The following is a 27,770-nucleotide window of genomic DNA, read 5'->3' as shown; positions in this document are numbered from 1 at the left end:
TTGAGGTATTAATTTATTTTCATTTTCCAGGCTGGCAGTCTTGGTGAATAGATTTTACTCACTGTATAGCAAGGTTGCTGTGACAAATTTTGAAAAAATACAAGTTTGAGTGTTTTTTGGTTTCACAAGCACACAAGCTCAGTGAGAAAGAACAGACTGAGACGGCAAGGAGAACAGCCAATCCTGTTATATTTGTCTTTCTTATTACCAACTTGCCATGATAAATATGGAAAATTATATTTGGCTAGAAGGAGGCTGAGAAAGGGAACAGATGGCCACCAAAAGAATACTAGAGCAGCTAATAGTCACCGGCATATTTCCGGGATAAAAATTTAAATCTGAAGCCAAGCAAGAAGGGTTATCCATTTTTTTTCTGAGCAGGGTACTGTGTATGAAACTGATCCTGCTATGCTCTGACTAGATGAAGGTGGGCTTCCTGAAATGCATTCGCTGAATGGAATAAACGACCTCTATCCTGCAGTTAACGACTCTTGCCGTTATGCTGACAGAAATAGTTGACAAGGTGGGGAAAATGTTTATGTTCCTACTGTATTTTGAGTGAGTGAGACTGCATTTGCTACGGCGTTTTAATATATTGCATGATTTAACACCTACATTGCATTCATTGTATTATACGGGCTTTATTCAGTTTTGATAGAGGACAGAGAGAAGAAAATGTCCATTTAAATGAGGAGACAATGGGGTCTATATTTTATATAGTTGTGTATTTTATAATTTCTAAAATTCTGATACATTTCTGATTTCTATGGTCAACTGAGTACTGAAAAAAATAAGCTGATCTTTTGGGAATGATGAAAATGTGTCACAATTTCTGATTTTGCAGAATGTTGCATGCTCAATACCTAAACCTCCTTACGACTGCAGACTGTGTATTGAATGAGGACATTGTTCTGTTTCTTGAGTGATAATTGGAATTAGCAAGGTAATGGCCAGTAACACATAATTTGAAGGGCTGGAATAGCAGAAGATGATAGTTTGGGATTGAAGTGCAATATTGGAGTTGTAGGACAAGCCAAATGCTATAGGAGTAGGACAGCTAGGAGTCAAATGGAGTGAAATAGTTGCTGCAGTTTTTCTTTAGAGTGCATCTGCTGGAATTAAACCAGTCACAAAATCTCAGCTGTAGATCCCATACTAGATGTACACGATTTTGCTAGAGCAGCAGGTGATGGGTCATCTGGATCAAGATCATCAAATAAGTCCCTGTTGTGGACTAACTGATAGATTCACCTGCTCCCCATTTCAGCCACTGGTGGGACTGCTGTAGCCACAGATCAGTTTTTCTACTGGTAAAATATTATGCTATTTACCTTTTGTGGGGAATGCTATGAAGGTTGATCAGTTATTGGTTTTAAGGTGCTTTGAATCGATTGCCCAAAGAGTGCTGAATTATTAAGAGTGCTACTCTTAATAAGTAGGTTTTGGGAAAAAGAGACAAAGAGGATCACAAATATCCATGATTAAAAAAAGGCACAGCCATGGGCTGATGGACTGATTATGCTTTTGCAGTGTAAAAGGAGAAACGGTCATCTCAATACCTTGCCAATCTTTTCCCAGTGAATAGAAATTAGATGCATTCCGAATTCTGACAGAATATTTTGGTGCTCACTCACCTGCTTCCTTAGCTTTTGCTGAGTTTTAAAGACATTTTGTGAATTGTTCATGCTCTATTAGTAAATACAATATATTTTGAACTTTATATTTAGTAAAATAGATATCACTGCATAGCCTTTTAAAAGTATTACTAAGAAATAAAATGCCATTTTGGAGTGAAGACGCTGCAGTCTGTACAGGTATGTGAAGTCCACAGTTTTTTCTGGCTTTCTCTCTAAAAGAGCTGCTCCTCTTTAAAATTCTGGCTTTATATTGACTTGTAGTTAGAAAAGCACAAAGTGGTTAAGAAACAGTCTCTAAATGAAGTGTAATGTTTTCATCAGCTCCAGAAACTGAAAAATAAAGCTAGCTGGGAGTAAAGTATGGATGAGATGTCAGAAAAAGTATAACATGCACTAAAATTAATAGTCTTATTAAGACCTGGGTTGATATATCTAGTAGAGTTATGTCTGTGGATCCCAGAGTCATCTTCATAACAAATGTGATTGTCTCTTGAAATGCAGGACATGTAGTTTGCATGCGAAGTGTTTGTCTGTAAAAATATTCTGGCACTGGATTTTCCATAGACCACCTATGTAAATTCACACTGGAGGACAGTGAACACAAGGACATTGGATGCGCTGGGCAATGTATATTATGCTCTAGGAGATTCATATGTAGGATGCACTAATCCAGTGGTTCTCTTCTGGGGGCATTTGTTATGGTGGCTCTGGGGATGTTTTGGATTTACAGCACATAATCCCTTACCCCTGGCCAGCTGATCTCCATTTCCAAATATGGGAATTACTATGTCCTGCAAAGACAAGTCTTAGTACTTTTCCCTTTCCTAATATTCTCCTCTGCACCATGGATATCCATGGCTTTTCCTCTCAAACTGTACCCAATTAGCAGAATAAGGCTAAACCCAGAGCTGTTGTTATCAACTTGTTCTGAATCTGAAGTTTACCCTTTAAGCTTGCAGAAGGAAGACTTATTTGTGGTTGTTTGTTTTTTTTTCTCCCCTGACTTTTCAAATGAAAAGAAAGAAAAAAGACCTGCCATGGACACTAACAGCACAGCTGTCCAAAGGGCAGTTTCTAGCTGGTCTGCCCAGCTTTAGTAGTGTCTTCATGGTTGAGAGTGAGACGGTTGAACCTGCATGTCACAGAGTAGCAAATCCTTCATGTCATCAAGTAGGTTTGTACATAGAGTTTTCTCTCCTTATTTAGTATGGCAGTGTCTTCTAGGGGTCTCTAATCTAACCTCATCTCCAAGGATGGAGATCCCACAGTCTCTTTGAGCACCTATCCCATACTTACAGAGCAGGATGTGTCAGACCCATTGTATGTGTATCTTCAGCTTGATCTGCACCTTTGTAGCAATGCCGATGTGCCCTGGATATATTGGGGTCACTGTATGTGCACGGATCAGTTTGTACACAAGCATCCATCACCCACTACGGCTCCTGTATATATGCAGTGTATTAGCACAGATGCAGCAGTCTAATCCAAGTTGTCCCTACTTCTTTCAGGCTCAGAGAGAGGCCCTTTCAGCGTGGTTAGGCTGCATCATGGCAGATGTTTTATGGCACTAGCCGGTACAAAACACATTAAGCATACTCCACCAGTATGCAGACATATTTTCATGTGGACTAAGAGAAGTCCATGACTGAAGCCTTTAAAAAGTGATCCCCTGGCACTGATAATAGCACTGGATAGGCTAAAAGTAATTTTAAAGAGTACTGACTATATCATCAGCAGGCGCTCTGCTCATTTAAGACTGTGTGACAGGTACAGGCCATCGAAGCCCTGGTTGCAAAACAGATAAAGAAGAAATTAAAATTCTCCTCTCGTGCCTCCAAGTTCTGCTGCTGCTAGAGAAAATATTGCTGTGAAACCACTTCAAAACTTCCGTAGTGGAACTGGTGTATTTACTTGGATAAAGATGATTTTTTTGACTGTGAGTAGAATGACATTGAGTCCCAGAGCCCAGGAACAAGGCAACACATTTGACTAAACCCAATGGGGTTCACCCCAGCCTATAGAGTAGAGCTCCAAGCTGCTGTAGCCACAGTTTTCAGTACTTAAATTACTGTAAAGATTTCTGCAATTCACTACAGTCTGTTATTGGACAGCAGTGTACAGTGTTCCTTATCATATTCATCTTTATGAAAAAGCTGCTGAAAGTACTAGTAGAATCTTAAAAATGATGAGCTGCTTAGCACTTTCCCCATGTTTCTTTTTTTTTATTTTATTTGTTGCTAATATTATCTGTCCATTGGAACCAATGTGTTGTTTTCTATAGCTCAGTAAATTTAAACATTGATTTGTGTTTTTATAAAATCTGCACCACAAGTTGAATTAGTTTAATGCTGCTATTAACAGTGGATGGGCTCACAATCTACCTTGTGAAGCAGTTTAAAGCTGTCTTTCCAAGCAGGCTCACTGTCTGCTTTCAAGCACATATTTAGGGATGGCAAAGGCCCCCCCTTCCCCTCCGCTGACCACATAGGCATATCAAGCATGCTGAGAGGCATAATAGGCAAAGCAAGCTGTCTCTGCACCTGCCCACAAAACAGCTGTTCGACTGGGAGCGGAATTGCTAGAGCGTAGCGTGTTTTCAGCAGCTTTTGTGGTCCTCTCTCATACACTGCATTGGCACAGACATTGCCACAAAGGAAAGAAACACAGAAACCGTACAAAGATTTCAGGATTTTTTTTTTCCATAATAGTTTTTATTAAAGCATCATTTCATGTTTGCAGTCTTCCCATGTGGATGCATTTTCTCAGTCTCAACTGACTGTTCAAGAGAGAGATCATCTGGGATCTAACAGAGTCTTCCATCAGGTATGTGACTCTTCAGCTGACTTCAAAAACATCTGAATGCTTGTTTTCTAAGAGACCCCTGATAATAAATGAATCAGAGCAGAGGCAAGTCCTTTATTCCCTGCCCTCTTCCATTTCCCTTGTATAGTTGTATGACTGTCCCAAGTGCCTGCGAGTATTTTGTTCTGGCTAGCTGTTCAGTAGCATTTGAGGCATTTCTTCTGCCCAGCCACTTTTGTTTCTTGAAGCTTTCACGAAAAGTCCACTGGAATCTCAGTCCTAAGTTTTTAAAGACTTTTCCATTGTATTAGAAAACATTCATTCAAGTTGGTTGTATTGAAAGCTTTGTTTCTTTGCTTTTCGAAAAACAGTCAAACCTTTCCTTTGTTGTCAAAAGCTTGACAGATATGTTTCTATCTTTCCTCAGTGACAAAACATTCACAGGCTCATGTGGGGAGTAGCCTTAACTCTCAGGACCTTGTTCTGCACTTGATAGCACATAGTTGATCTATTTCAGATCTATTTCAAATCCTTTTTTTTAATTATTTGCCAAATAAATAGTCTACCTCAAAAATTTTCTTTGCTGATAAGAATGTGATTTTCACTTCAGATATCCAAGAATATTAGAGGTCCTCGTGTTCATAAAAATACAAGCTTAAATGACTGATGTTAAAGAATGAGTGGTATAGAAATGTTTTGCAAATAACAAATAGGAGAAGTCTAAAGGAAGGACTAATAATCCTGGAGCTTTCAAATGAGTATAAGTGTTTATTTTTCACTAAAGTTTGCACAGAGCTTGCCTTTTCCTCACTAACGAGGGGTGGAACAAAGGGGCCTAGTCAAAGTGAACTCTATGGGAAACAAGGGGGAAGAAAATATTGAGAAACCAGTGCAGGGAAGACCCTCCCACTGTCTCCACCCTGGTGTTTGGCAGCAGTCCAGTTCCAATTTCTCTTCCACCACTGGGAATAGCTAGTGATGTTGCCTGCCATTTAAAATTCATGCCTGCTTATTACCCTGCATATGCTTTATTTTCCCCACTCAAAGGAGTCCTGCTTCCTGGAACGGCTGTTCAGTTTCAAAGCCCAACCACCTTTTGCAGCTGAAGCAGTCAGTGCTCGGATGCTGGGTGGAGATGCTCTTGTGGGAAAACTTTCATGCCCTAAAATATGCTAGGCTGCCCTTTTGCCTGGAGAACCTCCTCCTGCCCATTATTACAACTGAAAGCTGCCGCAGAGTACCTGCTCTTTTCCCCTTGGCCATTAGGTGTCAGAAGTGAACCATACACATTTTCCAAGGTTTTAAATCCCTCTGTTTTTCGACGCTGTTAGACAGAATTGCTTGCTAGGTCGTTATGTAATATTTACTTACGTTTTCCATTTAGAAAGTCAGCCGCGGTGTTCTTTCCCTCCCACATCTGGAAGGTCAAGCAAAGCATGGTTTGGTTGCAGACACTGCAAACCCTCCCCCCCTTGAAAGCAGTCTGCCTCAGATAACAAATAAGAGCTTCCAGAATGTCCTCCCCTCTCTTCAGGTGAGTGAGTTATAAAACTCTTGGATAACTTGTGTTTGACTGGTTAATCAGCTTCTCTCTAGTACTGCTCTGGGACTTTCAGTGCAAAGTGTCATAAGCGTGTGTGTGGGAAGAGAGAAATAACTTAGTGTCAGCATTTGCATCAGTTTCGTTTTTCAGCCGTGGTTAAAAATAAACTAAAAAAAGTAATAACTGTAAACAGTCAAACATAAATTGCTTACCAGCATGGTTGTGTGTATCTCCAGATATTTTAATGGAGATCCACAGAATCACAGAATGGTCAGGGTTGGAAGGGACCTCTGGAGATCATCTAGTCCAACCCCCCCGCCAGAGCAGGGTCACCTACAGCAGGTTGCACAGGACAGCGTCCAGGCGGGTTTTGAATGTCTCCAGAATGGGAGACTCCACCACCTCTCTGGGCAGCCTGTTCCAGTGCTCCCCTACCCTCAAAGTAAAGAAGTTCCTTCTCATGTTAAGATGGAACTTCCTATGTTCAAGTTTATGCCCATTACCCCTCGTCCTATCACTGGGCGCCACTGAAAAAAGACTGCTCCCATACCCCTGGCACCCTCCCATTAAGTATTTGTAAGTATTAATAAGATCCCCCCTCAATCTTCTTTTCTCTAGACTAAAGAGACCCAAGTCCCTCAGCCTTTCTCCATATGAGAGATGTTCCAATCCCCTAATCATCTTTGTTGCCCTTTGCTGGACCCTCTCCAGCAAAGATCCAACATCACAGGAAGCTTTTGAAGTCATCTTCACTTTTGGTGTTGCTTCTTTTTATTTTTTCACAAGTCCTACACCCATTCCCTGTCCAAACTCTTCTTCCTTTGCTCCTTCTCTCCCCAACAAATCAGGGACATGCACTACCTACCACCACTACTCTGGTCATTCCCTTTTTCACCTTTCTTCTGTTTCAATGAAGTCTCTTTATTGAAAGACTTGACAGGTTCTATAGGGCTCCAATAAGATATCTTTTCAGATCCTTGCACTGGATATCCCCATATAATGCATTTTGGGGGGCGGGGGGAAGTCAAGAGTCTTCTCAAATACTTTGACTTCGAAATTGGCAGCTTGCTACTACTACAAATTATTTAATTTGGTTAGGGAGGGTGAAGGTACAAAATGCAAAATAGCATGAATGATAAGGTGGAATGGGCAAGTCTCCAAAATAATTTAGATTTCTTTAAAGCTTAATTCTGTGGCCTTTAGAAGTCAGACTGGCACTCAAATCCTACAAAAGCCAATAATTAAGCTTTGCATCTGAAAATGAACCATCCTTCCATTTTATTTTCTGTGAAAAGATCGAAGCCAAGAATTTTAGAGGTGGGGATTTTATTTTATTCTTTAAATGGAATTTAGACTTCTATAAGAAGCTGTGTAAACACCAATAAGAAAGCCTTTTGCTTGGCTTAGAAGTGTGAGGGGACAATAAACATTTCAATCTAGAAAGCATGGTTATGTGCTGTCTGTTTTGGAGACCTTCTTTGTTTACTCTTCCTTAGAAATAACACAGCATTGCTAATTGAGGGAGTGTGTATCGGAATGGGGAAGAGTGGAGCTCTCAAGCTGGGGCTCAGCAGGATAGTGGTAGGACTGTCCTTTGTCAGCACAGACCTGTACTTAAGCTGTTCAAGTGGTGCTGCTCATAGCTGGCTGCCCTGCTTTTTTAGCAGTTAATATTGCGAAAAAAGTAGCAAGGATACACGCGAGTCATGGGAAGATGATTTTATTTTAAAACAAACCCATTTTCACTTACAGCAACATGTTCTTAACCCAAAATTTACAGGCACCAAGATGCATGTATCCAAGTGTTACTAGCCAGGACTTCTTGTGAGGACATGGGGGACCAATATTGCCAACTGGTTAGTCCATATCACTGTGTGCTGTTTTTTTGATACAACTTTTGTACCCTTCTGACACTGAGAGAGGCTGATATTTTCTGTCTCCATCCTGTCCCACTTCTGTGAGACATCAGGACTTTCTCAAAGGATGAAGAACTACTATAGAAAAAATAAGGAATAATTTGGGTTGGAAGGGACCTCCAGAAGACATCTAGCCCAACCTCCCACTCCAAGCCAAGCAAACTTGGAGCAGGTTGCTCAGGGCCTTGTCCAGTTGGGTCCTGAATATCTCAAAGGAAGGAGAGTCCACAGCTGCTCAGGGAAACTTGTTACAATAGTGAACCACTCTCATGGTAAAAAATGTTTTTCCTAATATCTAATCAGCATTTCCTGTGTTGCAACATGTATCCATTAGCCACACACCCATCTTGTCCTAGGACCATGCACATCTGAGTAAAGTCTAGCTTTGATTTCTCTGTATCATCCTGTCAAGTAACTGCAGACAGCACTAAGATCATGCCTGAAGCTTCCTCTTCTGCAGGCTGAACAAATATATTTCCTGCGTCCTCTCCTTGTACATCACATGCTCCAGGCTCCTGACCATCCCCTGACATCTCCCCTGAATTGACTCCAGTTGGTCACTGCCTTTCTTGTACTGGGAAACCCCAGACTAGACACAGTACTCCCAGTGTGGTCTCACAAATGCTGAATAGAGGGGGCGATCACCTCTGTGACCCTGCTGGCTATCCTCTTACTAATACAGCCTGGAATGTGTTTGGCCTTCTTTCCTACAAGGGCACACTGCTACCTCATGTTCAGGTTGTTGACAGACCCTTCCCTGCAAAGCTGCATCCTTTCAGTTGTCCCCCAGCCTGTCCTGTTGCATAGGTATATTCTGTTCCAGGTGCGGGACTTAGCATTTGTCTTTGTTCAACTTTGGAAGATACACATAGTCCATGTTTTCATCCTGCTGAAGGCCCTTTGGATAGCAGCCCTGCTATGGTCTGCAGGTGTGAACGCATGCATTGTCCAGGTTATTAATAGAGATGCTAAACTGTACTGGCCTTAGTATTTAATTTTTAATTAATTTAATTAATCCCTGAGGAGTGCCACCAGTAACCAACTGCAGTCCTTGGAACCTGAGTTTCCAGCTGATTTTCAACTCACATTATGATCCATTTATCCAGTTCATATCTCACTCTTTGGGCTTCAAGCATACTGTGGGAGACAGCGTCACAAGTCTTGCTGAAGTCAAGTATACAACACTCACTGTTTTCCTATCATTGGTCAAGACAATTACATCATCAGAGAAAGCAATCAAGTTGTTCAGACACCATTTGCTTACAACTTATGTTGGCAAATCCATACTGGCTGTTCCAAATCAACTCCTTGTGTTTCATTTGGGTGGAAATGGCTTCTGTTGGAAATCCTTCCGTAGCCCTCCCAGGGACTGAGGTAAGGCTGACCAGCTTGTAGTTCAGCAGATATTGAGGTGACCAAATAACCCCGTGAGTATCAGGGCCTTTAGGTTATGATGAGTCTTCCCTGATGTACCTAATTAAAAGCCACCCTTACTAGGTTAGCAAAGCTGTTCGCAGACGCTCTTGCCCTGCTTCATCAGATGGATCCTGTTTCTGCTCAGCAGAAGCCATAGCTCTATCTGTAGCTTCAGCCAGGTATTGATCAATTAGATGCATTGTCTCCAGCTGAATCTTTTCCCCTCAATGAAGGGACTGAGGAGAATATGGCCTGGGCACCCACACCCTATATCCTTATCCCAGAGCACACTATCTTCTGTGTCCTTATCTGACTGTTTTTTATCTCCAGCTATCCATCATCTCTTCATGGCTTGATTCTGTCATCTGTTCTTTGGGAGCCCTGAGAATCTGCATGTGCTGCTGATATAGGTGACAGCTGTATATCCTTTCTTCTGCAGTTTGTTCCTTCGAGTGCTTCTGCATCCTCACAGGCCCATTCATTCCCCATTCATACCAATCTTGATGTTTCTCTTGCCAATGTGTATGTGTGCAGACCCAAGTGCATGTCCCTGCAGTTCTGTGGGCTGCATAAGCAATCTCAAGGATTCTAGCACAACTCTTCAGCAGATGTGCCCACACAGAAATTTGAGATGGCTATTGACTATTATTCTGTCTTTCCTGCCCTCTGTACTCGGAAGACCATACTCAGACCCTACCCTAGCTCATGTGAGTTACTACAACTTAATGAAACCATTGCAGTTTGTAGCATTTATAGAAAGTGAGTGCCCATGTACTGAATGAACCTGGAAGATTAACTTCCTTCTCTTATTTAGAGATTTATCTTTCCATGGTCCAATATCCTCTAGTGCTACTGTCAGAATTTTCTCTCCGGGTAAGTAGGACATTGTAGTCCCCAAGCATGATTTTTCTGTTTCAGCACGAAGCTGACTCTCAACAAATCCAAAATAAATATCTTGCAGCTTTGTCTTTGGGATTGTAACATTTTTAAATATATTTTTGTATATATTTATATAATTGCAGATCAGCTAAAAGTTCATTAAAATATCTGAAAACAAAGTTTACCTTTTTTTTTTAAATTTATTTTTGCTTGGCAGGAAAACAGAACTCAAGGCAATTTTTCCCAGTTTAACCTTCCAGATGGTCTTCCTGAAAGTGATACGAGAGCCCAGACAAAACCATTGCAACTGGAAAGCACCGGCACCAGTGTCAAACTGCCTATGACAGCTTCAGGTAGAATACAACAGAGCACGCTAAAAAGACTGGAATGACAGGCTGACTCCACAGACAGCAGATGTATACAGTCAGGTTACTCAGTGACCAGAGGTCCCATGCTAAATGGTCACTGAAATATTTAACAGTTTGTAGAAAAGGAATATGGATGAGCTTCATGATTTATAAAAATCCTACTTGGTGACGTATGCAATAGCAGAACGAATAGATTGACAAATATGTAAATGAGAGAAGTATGCATTATAAAAAAGAACGTGTATTTCTCCAAGACTTATGACAGGTCATGTAGGTGACAGCAGTATTCTAGTACAGTGATAAAACACTTTTCCCACTTGCTTGTAGCTCTGTCACATTTTATCTACATGGGCTAAATTGCATTTTGGGAGTTCTCAGATCTAGAAAGTTTCTAGCAGAGTTAATCTATTTTTAGAAGGAGTCTAGGAAAAAAAAAAAGTAGTGGCCTTTTGCTTTTAAATGATTTAGCATCCCTACATTAGTGGATGAAGATCTGCCACTGTTTAACAAAACACCCACATGCATGCCTAGAAAACACGTTGATTTGTTATGCTACCATCTGATTATTTATCAAGATTTAAATGATGTAAGTAGAGGTGTTAGGGTGGCTGAAATGTTTCTACGCAGGAAGAATCTGAACTAGGAGAACAGCAGGTTTGGGGCCCATTTAATTCCTAACCTCATGCATCCGAACTTGACATTTTCTATCAGAAAGAAAAGTACTTGAAAGCTTTGGTTAACTAAAGTTTACTGCCATTTTACAAGTATGACAATCAAACCGATAAAAACATATCATTTTTAATGTAAGCTATGAAGCTTGCTGAAGCAGATAGGCAACAGATGGGATTTTCAAAAATGTCTAGGTACAAAACTTTGCTCAGAATCAAATAATTTTTACCTAAACTCTCTTAAAAGTCTTGCTGACAGATGATGAATGCTTTGTTGAACATAATACCATAAGTCAGAAAAAGAAACATACATTTGTGCAAAATGTCAACATTGTAGAATCATAGAAATGTTGGTTGGAAGGGACCTCTAACAGTCAGCTACTGAGCCTCCTGCTCAAAGTGACATGCTTTACTGTAAAATGTTCCATTGTAAAAGAAATTTGCCATCCGGCTTCTGACATTTTATTGATTTTTGGTTTTATATTTTTTTTCTGATTTAGAAGCTTTGAAAAATTTTAGAAACCAGTTAACAGTCTATGAGCAAAAAGAAATTTTCAATTATACAGAGCTATGGTTTCTTGGGCTGGAAGCTAAAAAGATTGAAGGTTTGCCTGAAACCCAGAATAATAATTGTTACGATGATGAGCATGGTTCCTACTTAAAGGTAAGTGGAAAAATTGTGGTATTCATTTTCAGCTCCTTAAGTTTGTAGTGACTGTCTGCCAACTCTTAAGTATCCATGTGAGATAAATGTTGTTTCTAGAAGATAAATATTCACATAGTGAAAACATCAGTACCAATCACTTTAAAGCTCAGAAGAGAATCCTGAAAACAAACCACTTTGCATCTCATTCAGGATTGATGCAAGGTAGGTGGATTAATGAAGCATACGCTTGTTATTTTCTCTGTCACCCTTGTTTAATGTAGACTTCACTTGCTACCAGTCCAACATGTTTCATAGGCAGTAAACTCACACACAGGAACTACTTTAAAGCCTGATCTTTGTCATACTATCTGAATCTGAACTATTCCTTTTCTTTTGAAGGTTTTACATGACCATATTGCGTATCGATATGAAGTGTTGGAGGTGATTGGGAAAGGGTCGTTTGGGCAGGTAGCTAAATGCTTGGATCATAAAACCAATGAATTAGTAGCACTGAAAATAATAAGGAATAAGAAAAGGTGAGACATCTGTTGACTTTAAATTAGTACAATTAGCTCTTTGTTATATCGGCAGTGACAATCTGGGGTAATGTGAACAAAGCAAAATCAAACCCCCTGTACATCAGACTTTCATTAAACACAAAACAGAGTGAAGAAAGGTGATGTCAGGGACTCAGAATTGGCCTCGACCCAGTGGAGACACAGTCTATGAAAGCAGGCACAGTTTTGCCAGACTTACAAGGAGGTCTCTGTATCTGTAACACAGTTAATACACAGCACAGGTAACCAGCCCTGCATGACTGACAGCTGAGAGCCTACATTCCCCCTCAAGACACCAAAACCACAGGAATATGCTGGGAGACTCCAGTTGCTCGTTTTAACATGAAAAATTCTACACTATGGTCCTAAGCCACTTCTTCTTGTTATGTGACTCATTACAAATTTTTAGTTGAGTTTTGCTTCAACCAGAATCAATGAAATAGATGAGAATGATGCTGTTGACTTCAGCAACAGAGTTCAGTTTTCCCCCCTCAGTGAACACTAAATGTAAAGATGCTCTTCAAAACTCACTGTCTTACTGTGGCTGGTGTGAAATATGGCCCTGTTCAAGCATTCCTACGGATTTTGAAAGCATTAGGATTTTACTCCGGATGCTCATTTGGGACTGTTTTTCACTTAAATATTTTTTTTTTCAGACAAGTCAAAATAACTAGTCTTAAATGCTATATAAAGCCAGTATATTTAGACTAGGCAAAACCATAATGAATCAAAGTTACAGTAGTTAACAGGGGTAAATGGTGAATTTTTAATCATAGCCCCACATGTTGAGTTTACAGTACGATTGTGGTGTTTGTAACGCTTACATTGCTACAAATGCTAGATTGAGTTAATGGTGCCATTCCCATTTACTGTGATATTTCAGATTTCACAGCCAAGCTTTGGTAGAAGTGAAGATCCTTGATGCTCTCCTGAAGAAGGACAAAGATGATACTCACAATATCATCCACATGAAGGAATACTTCTACTTTCGCAATCACTTCTGTATTTCCTTTGAACTGCTGGGGTAAAGTATACTTTCTTTTACACAAATCTTAAGGAACATTGTAGATCATGTGCCTTACAAGCTTTAAATTTTATGTCTTCTTTGGAAGAATTTGCCTTTCTTAATGTTACAAAAAAGGAACTGTTTAAATACAGACTGCATAACTGAGTCTTTGGCCACCAAAGGTGAACTGAAAAAGTCCCCATACAGACTTCATACAGGCAACGACATGATCCATCCCTTATTTTCTGTGCTGTGTATTGAAGTCTTCTTCCCTTAAAGACCTAAGTGGAAAAGAGTAAAACAATGTATTCATGACTGGTAAACTTCAGGGTATATGAATATGAATAATATTATATAACTCAAAAGTATAGCTGTTTCTTGCTTTCTATGAATGTATGCTTCAGGACACATTTTAGGAGGAATTTTGGAGAAATTTTAGGGAAGTCAGTCCATTTTATTCACCAGCTACCTTGTAATCAGGGCATCAAACTGGGATTACAGAGGTTATCCATGGTTCTTCGTCCTTTAAAGTAAAACACCTTTACTGCACATGTTACAGACTTTGCTGAAGATTCATCATTGTATGGAAAGCTTGATCTCAAACAGACCTAAATACATCATGTTGCTGCATGCGAGTCTGTCACTCAAACACACAGGGATAAGAGTTGACTCCTTCTCTCCAGGGAAAATACAGACCATATTTTTCAGAAAGCTGCTGTGGAAACTTCTAGGAAAACATTCATGGGATAGCCACTATGTTCAGCTCTTTACAGAAGAGTTGTAGACTGGTTGTCATGTAAAAATATTTGTCTTGTGAAATTTTTATTGCTTCTAAAATATAGTGAAAACCGCTTAATTTGTGAACTTTCTTCTCCATCAAATCCTGGTAACTTCATTTACTTCTGAAAGAATGGGCCTTGCCTGACACCAGTGGATGCACAAGCGGGGACTGCAGAAAGCTACAGTTGCTTATGTCCTTGCAGACACATGAGGTCCTGCTGAGGACCCCTCTGGAGATCATATTGCTGAGGACATGCTTGTGCATCCCTTCAGTAGCCACCATCCCTGTGGCCATTTCCCTCCTCTGAAGAGCGACCACACATTGAGCACTCAATACTTGTCAGGGCTCACCCCAGGCTGGGGGCTGCCTGGAGCTCTGTCACCAGGGGCTGTGGGGGCTCCCTCAGGGCAGGGCCTGGCAGCCAGGAGCAGGGCAGCTGGGGGCACCAGGGCAGCCCCAGCCCTGGGCATCGGGAACCTCTCTGGGGACAGGGACAGGCTGAGGCTGGGGGACGACATGGGCCCATAGATGGGCCTGTCCTGGTGGGGCCCATAGCAGGGCTGTGGGGAGCTGGAGACTGCCTCCCCTTCACCCTGAGGGGCTGACATGGGGATCAGGGCCATGGGCAGGTGGGGGGAACCCGTGGCTACTGGGCAGGGCCATAGGGGCTGGTGGTGCCCTCAGGGGATCAGGGCAGCGTTCACATGTTGCCAACCAAGCTTGGCAGAAGTCAGCAACACCATTTAAAGCTCTACTGGAAAGAGCTAAGATATGATGGTGACAGGAGAGATATAAAAAGCCATCGAGACCTGAATTGATGGGGGTATTTACCTAGAAAGATTTACTGCTGATTGAAGACTCTTTAGACAAAAAGGATTTACACAAGGTGCCAAAGGAAAGACAAATGAGAGTGAAAGGAAACTGAAGAAAATTTATTTCTCTCAGTTCCTGAATGATAGTTGTTCTTGGTGAAAAACAGCACAGCTGCACAACACAGCACTGAGTTTAGCAAGCAAGCAAGTCCACCAACGTTATGTCTTCTTTAGATCTGGAGGCTCAGGGTGGGGTTTGTGCATACTACGTGCAGAACAGCATTCTCAAGGAGGAGAATAGCTAAGTCATTTTCTTCTGCGTGAGTCCTCCCTCATGTAGGAAGACAGGTTAAATACTCTCTTAATGCGCTGTAAACTAAGCATGCCTTTAAAAATAAGTTCCCTAATCTTTTTTCTGCTTTCTGTCTTCTTCTTCTTCTTCCACCCCCACAACCCCCGCAGAATAAATTTGTATGAGTTGATCAAAAAGAACAATTTCCAAGGTTTCAGTTTGTCTTTAATTCGACACTTCACTCAGTGTGTGCTGAGATGTTTACAAGTGCTCTACCAGGAAAGAATCATTCACTGTGATCTAAAGCCTGTAAGTACAGTCATTTCATAACCTGTTATTCTGTACAGAATACATAAGCTTCATCCTATTTTTCATTGATCGAGAGGAACTCTCAGAAGAATCCTTAAAACTCAGTAGGGTGTTTGTACAGAAGCTATAGTTTATTTCAGACTGTATAAGTACTAGATTCAAATGATTCTTTTCATTGATTCAGTTCATTTACTGCAGTATTATACATGATTATATGGTTGCCAAAATATATGCAAATATGAATCAAATGACTTCTTGCTTAGAAAAAGAAAAAAGTACTTGAGAAATTAAGTATTTCAATATGAGGAACATTGTAATGCAAGGAGACATTCCCAAGGCAACATGTTTCAGGTTATCCTGTTAAGTCTATTTAATTTCGTATATGAAACTATAAAATTAGGTAGCCTAGTAAATGATAAAGCAATTCTATAGTACAGTATTTACGGTGCTCACCTGTTTCTGGAGGAACATCCGTGATCCAAGTCCTGATGCTATATCTGCTAAGCATTCATGCTAGATGAAACATTTCCATCCTCCTTAAAGCCCAATCTTAATTTTATTTCAATTTTTCAGGTTTCTAAAATATTTTAATTCCATTTGCATTTCAGGTGAACAATGCGCTTCATTTCTTTTTCAAAACTGCAAATGAACCAATAAATAAGTAAATAAAATTGTTTTCGAGTAAAAATGCTAAGGATGTCCTTCTGCTCTCACTTTGCTTAATGTATCTCGACTCAGAAGTCTGAAGAGTCACATACTGTCTGTACACATTGTCTTGCCAACATCTTTGCCAGACCAATTTGCAGTGAGAAGTGAAGGCTTGCAAGATAATCAAAATATCTTAATCAGAAACAATTGGCCCAAGAGGAAATCTGTTCCCAGTCAGTCACTGACAAGGAATGAGGTTGGCAAGATCAGTGAGTGTAGTATATATTTAAATAGAGTAACATATTAGTGAACATTTAGTGAATTAACTAAAAGAGAATTTTGTTCTCATTCTACAATTGTACAGTTTCATGAATTTAATTACGTTGCCTTAAAATCACATCTGTTATTCCATCTGCCTGCTATGATATTTCTCAACATAAGGTAGAGTATGGAGTTTCTCTGGACTGTGTGCTAGGCAATCACTGCCCCCCAAAACCTGGTTTTGCAGTTAATCGACTTCCTTGCATTGTGAGAGATTCAATATTAGGGACAGAGTCCTACCATGAGCATGAAGGGATAGCTAGTTACAGAGAGAAGATGCTTCCTCCCATAACAGAATCAAAAGCACCTGGGTAGTGGAAGTCAGTTCTTGCCTTGATTTTCATCAGTAGCAGCTCCTCCCTCCTGTCATGCACAGTATTTACTTCTGAGTCCACTAATTACCCAAGAAACTACTTTATCATTGTTTGGCATGGGAACTGCTCAGTCCTTCAAATGTCCTTTGATGTATGATCACTTTAAAACTGGTTGATAAAGGTAGCCATCCCTCTGCTGAGAAGTGGAGAAGATTGTATGATCAGAAAGGAAATCAAAGGAAATCCTCGATTTAGATAAATTTTTGATGACGATAAAATACAACTCTGCAGAAGAGAGCTAATAAGCAATGTTTACTCATCAGTGCAAATATTCCTGACCTAGTTGTTTAAGAGTCACTTCTCAAGCTGGAATTGTAGGCACAAAGTGCTGTACCCAGCTGCATCCATAGGGCCCTGGCATTTCCATTCATCACTACCTTGGGATCTCTGCATCACACTGTTGTGAGGTGGAGGGAGGTATGCTTACAGAGTCTGGAGAAGGTTGCAAGCAAACGAGGGAAGAATTGTGAAGTATGACTCGTTCACGGGCAGGAGCTTTCTGTGGTTACAAAAGGTCAGTTCTGGTTAATTTAGCATAGCACGCAACCAGATGCAGTTTGCCTTTTACTAGATTAACAACAATGAGTTTTGGGGAGCTCACTCTGCTCACACAACAAAGCATTCTCACCAGCTGGTGCTTTGATAGCACCACACACTGTACAGTGCAGTGGTTTGGATTCTATGTGAGGGACTCGTGTCCCTGTCTAGCTAACCTTCAAACTGTGTACTTTTACAAATCTCCCCTCTGCTTTGGTTAATTGCACATGATAGGATTCCTACACCTTAGCAAATGCATTCCCAAGGAAGTTGGGTTGTTCTAAGTTTTTATTATGCAAATAAGTGTAAACCCAATATGCATTGCTTTTTTCCAAAGTATTCACTAATCTAATGTGGTGTTAAACCCTTTTCCCTGTGATTTTTTTTCCTCTTTAGGAGAACATATTATTATACCACAAAGGCCAAGGTTCAGTTAAAGTTATTGACTTTGGATCAAGCTGCTATGAACACCAAAGAGGTTTGCAGAAAAGTCAAGTTGATGTAATTTTCTTAATAACCTTTCTTAATTTAAAAAAAATGTGGAAAAACTGTTTCTTTGATTGAGCTAATCATAGAATCACAGTATCATTTAGGTTGGAAAAGACCTTTAAGATCATCAAGTCCAACTGTAAGCGTAACACTGCCAAGTCCACCACTAAACTGTGTCCCTAAGCGCCACATCTACATGTTTTTTAAATACCTCCAGGGATGGGGACTCCACCACTTCCCTGGTCAGCCTGTTCCAACTCTTGACAACCCTTCTGGTGAAGAAATTTTTCCTAATATCCATTTTAAACCTGTCCTGGCACAACTTGAGGTCGTTCCCTCTCATGCTTTCACTTGTTACTTGGGAAAAGAAACCAACCCCCACCTCCCTACAACCTCCTTTCAGGTAGTTTTAGAGAGCGATAAGGTCTCCCCTGAGCCTCCTTTTCTCCAGGCTGAACACCACCAGTTCCATTGGCTGCTTCTCACAGGACTTGTTCTCTAGACCGCTCACCAGCTTCATTGTCCTTTTCTGGATGCACTCCAGCATGTCAGTATCTTTCTTGTAATGAGGGGCCTAAAACTGAGCACAGTGTTTGAGGTGTGGCCTCGCCAGTGCCGAGTACAGGGGGACAGTCACTTCCCTAGTCCTGCCCACCACACTATTTCTGATACAAGCCAGGATGCTATTGGCTTTCTTGGCCACCTTGGCACACTGCTGGCTCATATTCAGCCAGCTGTTGATCAACAACCCCAGGTCCTTTTCCACCAGGCAGCTTTCCAGCCACTCTTCCCCAGGCCTATAGCGCTGCATGGGATTGTTGTGACCCGGGTGCAGGACCCGGCACTTGGCCTTGTTGAATCTCATACCATTGGCCTCAACCCATCAATCCAGCCTGTCCAGATCCCTCTGTAGAGCCTTCCTACCCTAGAGCAGGTCAACATTCCTGTCCAACTTGGTGTTGTCTGCAAGCTTACCGGGGGTGGATTTGATCCCCCAATCCAGATCATTGATGAAGATATTAAACATAACTGGCCCCAGTACTGAACCCTGCGGAACACCACCTGTGACCAGCCACCAACTGGATTTAACTTCATTCACCACCACTCTTTGGGCCCAGCCATCCAGCCAGTTTTTTACCCAACAAAGAGTACACCCATCCAAGCCATGAGCAGCCAGTGTCTTGAGGAGAATGCTGTGGGAAACAGTGTCAAAGGCTTTACTAAAGTCCAGGTAAACAATATCCACAGCCTTTCCCTTATCCACTAAGCTGGTCACCTTGTAATAGAAGAAGATCAGGTTAGTCAAGCAGGACCTGCCTTTCATAAAACGATGCTGACTGGGCCTGATCACCTGGTTGTCCTGTATGTGCCATGTGATGGCGCTCAAGACGATCTGCTCCATGACCTTCTCTGGCACAGAAGTCAGACTGACAAGCCTGAAGTTCCCCAGAATAATATAGTGGCCTATACTGCTAACAAAAATCTGATGAACTGTTCAGCCATTGGTGGTGGAACAAATACTGGTAGGAGATAAGTAAGCTATTACCATGCTTTTTCTTTGTCCCAGGCCTGATCAGTCCTTCTACTGCTGTTGAAATCAGAATTGCGTTTGCAAGAGTGGTTAGCTGAAATGGGCCTATAGGGATAATCCCAATACTTCACTTAACAAAGAGTTTATCAGGTCCAGAGATCCTTTCACATCAGGATAGTTAAATTATAATTGGCACTTTTTGGATTAATACAATGGGGGAAATGGGAACTCTGCTACAAGTTTAGAAAATCTGAGTTTGGGGGGTTTTTTATACCAAAGATTTAAGCGGAATGTGCAGGAGACAACAAAAAAGAAAACTGTAAGGGGGAAAGTAATGTATAGCATCTATTAAAAACAAACAAACAAAAGAAACCCCAAACAGACAAGAAAGAAATATGTACTGCATTCTGTTAATTTAGAAAAACAAAACTAGTCTTTAAATGGCTCAGGTTTTCCAGTGAAATACTGATATATAAGCTGAGCCAAACCTGTTTATTTATATTTTGGGATTCAGCCCATTAGATTTATGACAGCCCAGTTTTATAGGAGCAGGTAATAGTTTTAGGTTTGCCCATGTTTGAGTAGATTTAATATTTAGTATTAGTATTTCACAGCCTGAAATATTTGAGGAGAGTAACAAATTGAAACAGAAAACAAATGAAAGGAAAGATGGACCATATCTGAGAAGACTCTGTCAGCTGAAACAAGAATTTGTGCAACCCTCACAGTAGTGCAGGATTTAAGATTAGAAAACAAAGTCAGCTATTTATTTCTGACAAGAATGACAAAAAGCAGACAACAATTATGCAGTTGGTCAAATGAACAAGGGCACAGATTGCCACCATGGTACTCTTTACCTGCACAGATTTGGTGAAACCAAATATTGTGCAGCACTTACTTTTCAGGGCACTTTCCTTCCAGAAGGATACTGAATATGTGGAAATGCAAAGAAGTGCCGGAATATAAACAAAGTGACCAGTGGAGTGATAGGAATAAGAAAATAAGAGAGTTTGCATGCTGTAATCATGTTCGTATGTCTGAATGACAAGAGGTAAAAATATTAGTCTACTCACTGTGATGAGTCCCAATCTTGGAATGAGATCTTTTGACATCTGCTGTGGAGGTATAATGCATTAATGGGGAAATCGGAAGGCAGTAGGAGATGTTCTCTAGATGTCAGCAAAACCAGTATTTCCTACAGTGCAAGCCTGTGATAATGGAGAACTGTTGATTGATGCAAGGGGAAGACCTCCAAATAGGAAAATGAACATGGACTAATCTGAATCACAGCATTAATAGAATTATTTATTTCAGTAGAACTTGTTGAAGAACAATTTCCAAACAGAATAGTGGAAAACATATTACCCACTGATTTTAGGATAGAATTAGAGAAGGTTTTCAGAGCCTATGTGAGCAATCCCTTAATGGCAGCTACTGGATAGAGTAGATATATGATGCCTGAACATGTATTTCACTTTTCTGTGGAAACTGGAATCCACATTTCTGTCCCATTTATGATATTTTGCTTCTCGTCTAATTTTCTGTTTTGATATAGTGTACACCTATGTTCAGAGCCGGTTTTATCGCTCACCTGAAGTGATTCTTGGTCATCCTTATGCTATGGCTGTTGATATGTGGAGCTTGGGCTGTATCATAGCTGAGCTTTACACAGGCTACCCACTGTTTCCAGGGGAAAATGAAGTTGACCAACTTGCCTGCATCATGGAGGTAATTTTTGGGATTGTCTTTTGAATTATATACTCAGTTGATAAACTACACTGCTAGCAACAAAGAGAAATGTCAAGAGATGATGAAATATATTTGTCTATGGGCTGGCCTTTTAGAGGGAGGTTTATTACAGCCAAAGGGCTCTTTGAAAGGATGCACTTTAATGCAAAACTGTTACTTCTATTTCATGTGCCAAACACTGCTTTCTATGCTCAGTGTCTTGCTTCTGAAGAAAACATATTATAATCTGGTCAGACTTTGTATGGAGAAGTTAGAACAGAAGCAGCATATCTAAGGGGAAGGAAGAGCAATTATAACAGGCTCATCTTCTCTTAGGAATGAAATATGAGTGGGTTGAATTGGAGATCCTTAGTCCAAACTCCTGCTGAGAGAGGTATTTTTGCTAGCATTTGATTAGTCAGTTGTTTCTAGCAAATCTTGAAAACCTCAAAGGCTTGAGTAGAAACTCTCTGGCTGACCTGCTCAACTCCTGCTCTACTCTCCTGGTGAACAAGTTTTTCCTAATAGTCACCCTGGACTTCCACAATTTGTGGATGTTGCCCCTTCTTATACTGTCTGCCCCTACCAAGGAGTTTGGCTCTGTCAACTTTGTAACTGTTCTTCAAAGAGTTTTAGAAGTGTACTGTGACATCTCCCACCTCAGATCACCTACCCAGTGCAAGTGTTAGAATAGGTGCAAAACTGACCCGTGAAAGCAGCTTATTTAATTACTCTATACCAATCACTAAACTGCAACCTGATGTTGAACTCAGCCCCAAGTTCTGATCCTTCTAGTGCTGTGTTAGTTTGTACAAGATTTCTCAAAGATGGCATCTCTCCATGTGGCGTCCTACATGTGTCATTAACAGAGATGCTTGTTCTTTGACTCTTCTGTGGTAGTGAAGATCCCAGTGTCATCCCTTATAAGATCACATTTTCTATGTAAGAAATCTCTAAGGAATCCCTTAATTCCTTCCACAATAAATGGCACAAGAGGTAATGGTTTGTAGACATTTCACAGTAAACTCCTATATTCAGCTTTTTTTCATATGGAGGAGGGTGAAATACCTCATCTCTCCTGACAGTTGTTATGTATGTTTGTGAAATGAATAGTAACGCCATGAATTCATTTTCTTTGTTGAAGGTATTGGGTCTTCCACCAGCTGATTTTATCCAGGCTGCATCAAGAAAGCGAACATTCTTTGGTAACCACTTCTGATTGTTTGTCCTTGTGGGATTCCTCACTGCTAGTTAGTCCCCAGTCAATATCACTGGTAGAGAGTAGGGACAGAGAAGCTTAGCTGCTTCTTATCTGACAAAACTTCTTTCAGGAAGACGTATTGAAAAGAAGCAAATGGGTAACATGAAGCCTACAAATGAACCTGATGCTGTGCTTTTCATGTTTTATGGGCCTCTCATTGCCAAAGTGATAGGGAAGGGACTGGGAAATCCATTCCACTGTTACACCTTAAAAATATTATTGCTAAAAGGAATGCAGTGGGCTTTGGAAACTAATTTAAATTAAGTTCATTCCTCTGGATGTAATTTGTTTTCGGAAATTACACAAAACAAACAAAAAACCACAGTGTAGGATGCAGTCTTTAGGATGTAACCAGTATTGTTTGCCACAATACTGGCAGACTATCAAGCCAATAGGGCAAAACCAGAGTTAGTGGGATGGATATGGGTACTGTTTTTGCAACTCTTTTAAAGATTTGGTGAGGATTTTTAGTGTAACTTTTTTAACATGTTTTTATATTTTTAAGATTCCAAAGGTTTTCCTAAATCCATAACTAACAGCAAGGGAAAAAAGAGATGCCCAGACTCCAAGGATCTAAGCACAGTGCTGAAAACCCATGACGCTGGTTTCTTGGACTTTCTGAAAGGATGTCTAATGTGAGTTCATAGTTTTGATTTATATGCAGCAGGCTAGTTTTGGCTTTGCTTTCTTTCTCTTGTGGCTTTAAAATCTTTGCATCTGTTGGGGGTTTTTGGTGGGGTGTTTTGGTTTTTTATGGTTTTGTTTGTTGGTTTTTTTTTTCTTAAGATATCATTTGGATAACTGTTATTATTCACAGCTTATTGCAGGGAGAAATCATTGCACAAATAGACTATATGGGATTAGTCCAAAATACAAAAGAAAGCTGACACCATCATATCTCAAAGTAGATCTTCATCTTCTGATGCTGGAGACTAAACTTTAAAAGCAATGGTTTTTACCCATTGGGGCCTTTGTATTAAGTCCTTTCTGTTTTATCTGATATAAAAGTTCATTAAGATAACACAGATAATGGCAATGCACTGTGCCAAGGCAGTGCATATCTGGAGATTAAAGTTTGGTTTTGGTACTTAAATCTGACTCCTGGTCCGTTGGAAAGAAGGTCTTCAAATTTCCTCCAGGAGGAGTTCTATTGGGAGCTGACTTAGCTGGCTTGAATATCGTGACTGTTTTCTGTGCTAGGTCTTGGGGATGGCAATGAGGTAATACGCTGTGGTGTATGTATGAAAACAATTCTGCTTCTTTGAATATCTGCTTACAAAGGTCTTGCTCTCTGACTGCATGTTTCCTTGGGTAAGATTAGACTCTTTGTAGTTCCAATACACTATACGCCTCCCCCTTAGCAAAAGATAAAAAGGGCAAAGTACATTCAGCCATGTACATTCAGTGCAAGTGTCCACCCCAGAATCAATGGTATTGTTTGCTTGCTTCTTCTTGACTGTGGTAGTTAGCATAGAGAATTACTTAGCACACTTACCAGAGTGTTACTTTGTAGTTTGCATGCTGATTTAAGCCTTTTTTGTCCTTATTACAGTTGTATTTGTTTTCCTTGCACATTTGAAGAATTATTTTTTCATTCTCTTGATTGGAATAGATTTTCATAAATCACTGGAGCGCAGAGTGCGAGAAGAGTCTCAGATCCTGTCATTCTAGGATAAACTGTTGACTTTACTCCAATCAAGGATTTTGTTACTGAATACCTAGTATGACAAGTCATCCACAGCTGTAAAGGAAATCGATGATTTGCACATTTTTGTGAACTGCTAAATGCAAATAACATGTAATAATCAACAGTCTTCACACAAGGTAGAAATCCCATAGATACTCTATGCCAGGAGCTTTTTACTTAGTATCACAGAATAATTTAGGTTGGAAGGGACCTCTAGAAGCCGTCTAGCCCACCCTTCCACTCAAAGCAGATCAAACTTGGAGCAGGTTGCTCAGGACCTTGTCCAGTTGGGTTCTGAATATCTCCAAAGAGGAGATCCACAGCCTCTTGGGGCAACCTGTTCCCATAATGAAACACACTGACGGTGAAAGCGTCAGTGATAAAGTGTTGATATGTTTGTGTGGGGGAAGAGAGATAGTGATTTAGTGTCACCAGCCTGTCACCTGTCATCACCAAGTAAATCGGACTTTTTAATAAATGAATAATAATGTAATATAATGATGTGGGAGAAGCAAAATGATTTTGAGGCTCAAACATGATCATGTGCCTTTTCCAAGGCAGTCAAGCATTTTACAGGGTGGGATTCCATGGACCCTGCTGATATGAGGTGTCATTTGACTAATAGATCTTTTTGGTTGGGAGATGGATACTAATGAGGTTTTACTCTTCCATCAAACTAAAAGACTGAGCATGCAGGAACAAACTTTTGCCTGGTTGCCTTAAATACTGACCTCTTGCATAGGTGCAGTAAGGCTTTTAGGGTGAGCTTGGATCCTAATTTGTACTGTGTAACAGTAGCAGAAGCTGGTCCCACACTTTTTCCAATGTTACCTGTATCTTATGCAAGGCTAATATTTTTTGTCTTCCTTAGCACTGACTGTAAGTTTCTTTCTAGCAGTTCAGTAGTACTTTCCTAAAGAAATCCATGCTAACTTGTGGTTACATGAAAAAAAAAGCAAAACACCCCTCTTTGTTTCACAAGAAAGTTGCTTTTAATATTCTCTGCTTGCTAAAGCTGTATGAATCATTGATCCATTTTGTTTTGCTGGCTGAATCAGAACATTTAGGAAATAATTTCAGTAAAGCAAAAAAACCTGTAAACAAGTCATTTCAGGTCATGCAGAAAAAAATGTTGTATGTTGGGATTGTTTAAAATTTTATTCAACTTGTATGCACCAGTTTTGCAGATGAAAACGTCAGACCAAAAAAACAAATTCATGCAACTCTTGTGATGACAAAAATATATTTTTTTCCTACGGTATTCCTGTACATTTCCAGACAGCCCTGAGATTAGACGAAACAGAATGAAATAGTCTGCAACTCATGTAAAGATTAGTAACAGAAATATTAGGATTGATATGAAAGCAGTACAAATGGAAATGTGTGTGTGTTTCAGCTCTGGAAGAAACAGCAGAACAGGGGTTGAAAGAATGGTGTGTAGCAGTAACAAAGGACAGTGCTCTCACCAGTAAAACTGGGGAACGTGTTGTCTGTGTCACAGCCAAGAGGCCTGTGCTCTGGTGAGACCACAGCACAGATGACCAGCAGTGAAAAATCTCAAAGATCACAGCAATTGCATAGCAACAAGGCTGCAGAATATCACATATGCCGTTCATTTTCATGTTAGCCTGAAAGGAAAACAAACATATATTCCAAAATACAAGGAAAACCAGACCATGAGTAGACACCTTGCCTAACCTTTACTTAGGAGACTTAAGTCAGCAAGGTTCTGATGTGAAGGAGCATGCCCAAACAGCAGATGACTCCTAAAGGATGTAAAAGATCTGTCTAAAGACTAGTACATTATCACCAACCAAGAACAACTCCAGAGGTGTGATGAGGACTCAATAGCTGACAACCCTTGTCCTCTGAGTGACACCCATGTGGTCTTGGCCAGAACACTTGGTACTTGTGATATATGGGTGTGAGAACTAAGTTAGTGAAACCCATGAGAGGATAGAATAAAGTCAATGCTTTTTTTCAAAAAAAAAAAAAAAAAAATCACCTTTCTTTTCCATAATAAGACCTCCTATGAATTTTGTTACACTAAGCCTCAAAAATAGTTTCAGGTGCAATTAAAATAGGGAAGACATATCTTTTAATGAATTACCCTATGTCTTATTTATGTTCCCTTTCTTGGAGCCTGCATAGACACAACGTGAAAACCTTGAAACAAGTATTCAGTAGGGTCCCTACCCTAATAACCCCATGAATTGCATATTAAAAATGGTTTGATGCTACAGAGGGTTTGATCAGCAAAGCACATAGTGATGGAGTAAACGAAAAGTCTAGAAGGGTAGAGAAGATCACATAAGATTTTTCCTTCTTTTCAGTTAAAAATCTTTTGTTTCAAAAAACGTCCTCATGAAACGACTTTCAGAAGACAATGCTGAATCTTTTGGCTTAAACTGGCTTTCTGTTAGAGCTACTGTTAAATAACTATTTGTCTACTATGGATTTAAGGTGGGAACCTGCCCTGCGCATGACTCCCGATGAAGCAATGGAGCATGCATGGATTCAGGAGCCAAAAATACACAGAGCAAAACAGAAAACACAGACTTCAAGGAAGCTGAGTGATGGTTCTCTCTCTACACCAGAAAAGAAAAAAGAGAATATTCGTAAGCATGCGCTACCTGGAGAACTAAGTGCATTTATATCAGTGTTTGGTATTTCTTTCTATTTAATATCATCTGTCTGAAGTAAGGTGAGGTGATAGTACACAGTGTGCAGACAATGGATGGTCACTGGAATGTGGTGGACAGAACCACTATTTCTCACTTCTGTAGAAACCCATTACTTATGTTTTATAGCAGCTGCCAGCAAGAAGACTGGCAGTACTAAAGATTCACATAGAAAGATCTTTTCCCTACTGACAGCAAAATAGTTATGGTATCTGACACCACACCATAGTGCACTTCACTTTCAGAGCAGAAGAATGCATCAGTAGTGGTTGTAAGAGCCCAGAGAAAATTTTCAACTGATTTTCTGTGAATTTGTCATGATCGTGTGTTTATCTGCTGCTAAGAGTCTGCAGTCTTACCCTATCATTTTATTTATTTATTATTACAGAAAATATCTGGAAAGATACGGCTGACAAAGTGAAAAGTGAACTGGGTGAAAGACTGACTCCCACTGTGCCCTCCACAGGCACAACAGGAAATGAAGTGCAGAACGCAAGGAAACCTGTTATTCCAGAGAAACATTTGGAGACCCAAATGGAAAAGCCTATGAAAACTGATCAAGCAGAACACAGTGGTGAAACAGCTCTTCCAAAAAATTCTCTTTTTTTCCCCCCAATTAAGTAATACAGAGCACAAATGACAATTGCTTCAGTTGCATACCTGGTATATTTTGTAGGTATTTTTTGTACTCAGGAATATAAGCTGTATCTGTCTGTACATGGGCTGTGCACACTGTAAGTATATTTAATGTTCATTTTACCCTGAAATGATCCAGGCAACCAAACCAGAATTTGAAAACCATTCCTTTTCCTCATCCACATCCTTGTTGTGATCAGAGATCCTTCACAACCAGCAGCAATAAAACAAAGACTGTAGAGGTG

General features: G+C 40.3%; 1 protein-coding gene across 1 annotated transcript; it reads left to right on the top strand.

Annotated features, from left to right (window-relative positions):
• The first annotated feature begins 499 nt into the window (after positions 1 to 499).
• DYRK4 (dual-specificity tyrosine-(Y)-phosphorylation regulated kinase 4) lies at positions 500 to 27,770 on the top strand. Its single transcript, XM_009894147.1, has 14 exons — positions 500 to 523; positions 4,377 to 4,460; positions 5,824 to 5,973; positions 10,411 to 10,546; positions 11,730 to 11,893; positions 12,275 to 12,411; positions 13,316 to 13,456; positions 15,494 to 15,632; positions 17,909 to 17,990; positions 21,088 to 21,260; positions 22,405 to 22,465; positions 23,027 to 23,156; positions 26,672 to 26,826; positions 27,278 to 27,770. Exons 1-14 carry the CDS (start codon positions 500 to 502, stop codon positions 27,511 to 27,513), a joined length of 1,812 nt encoding a protein of 603 aa, XP_009892449.1. The 3' UTR covers positions 27,514 to 27,770.

This window comes from Charadrius vociferus, unplaced genomic scaffold (assembly GCF_000708025.1).
Source record: "Charadrius vociferus isolate BGI_N301 unplaced genomic scaffold, ASM70802v2 scaffold160, whole genome shotgun sequence".
NCBI classification, from domain to species: Eukaryota; Metazoa; Chordata; class Aves; order Charadriiformes; family Charadriidae; genus Charadrius; species Charadrius vociferus.
This window is presented reverse-complemented; position numbering and strand designations above follow the sequence as displayed.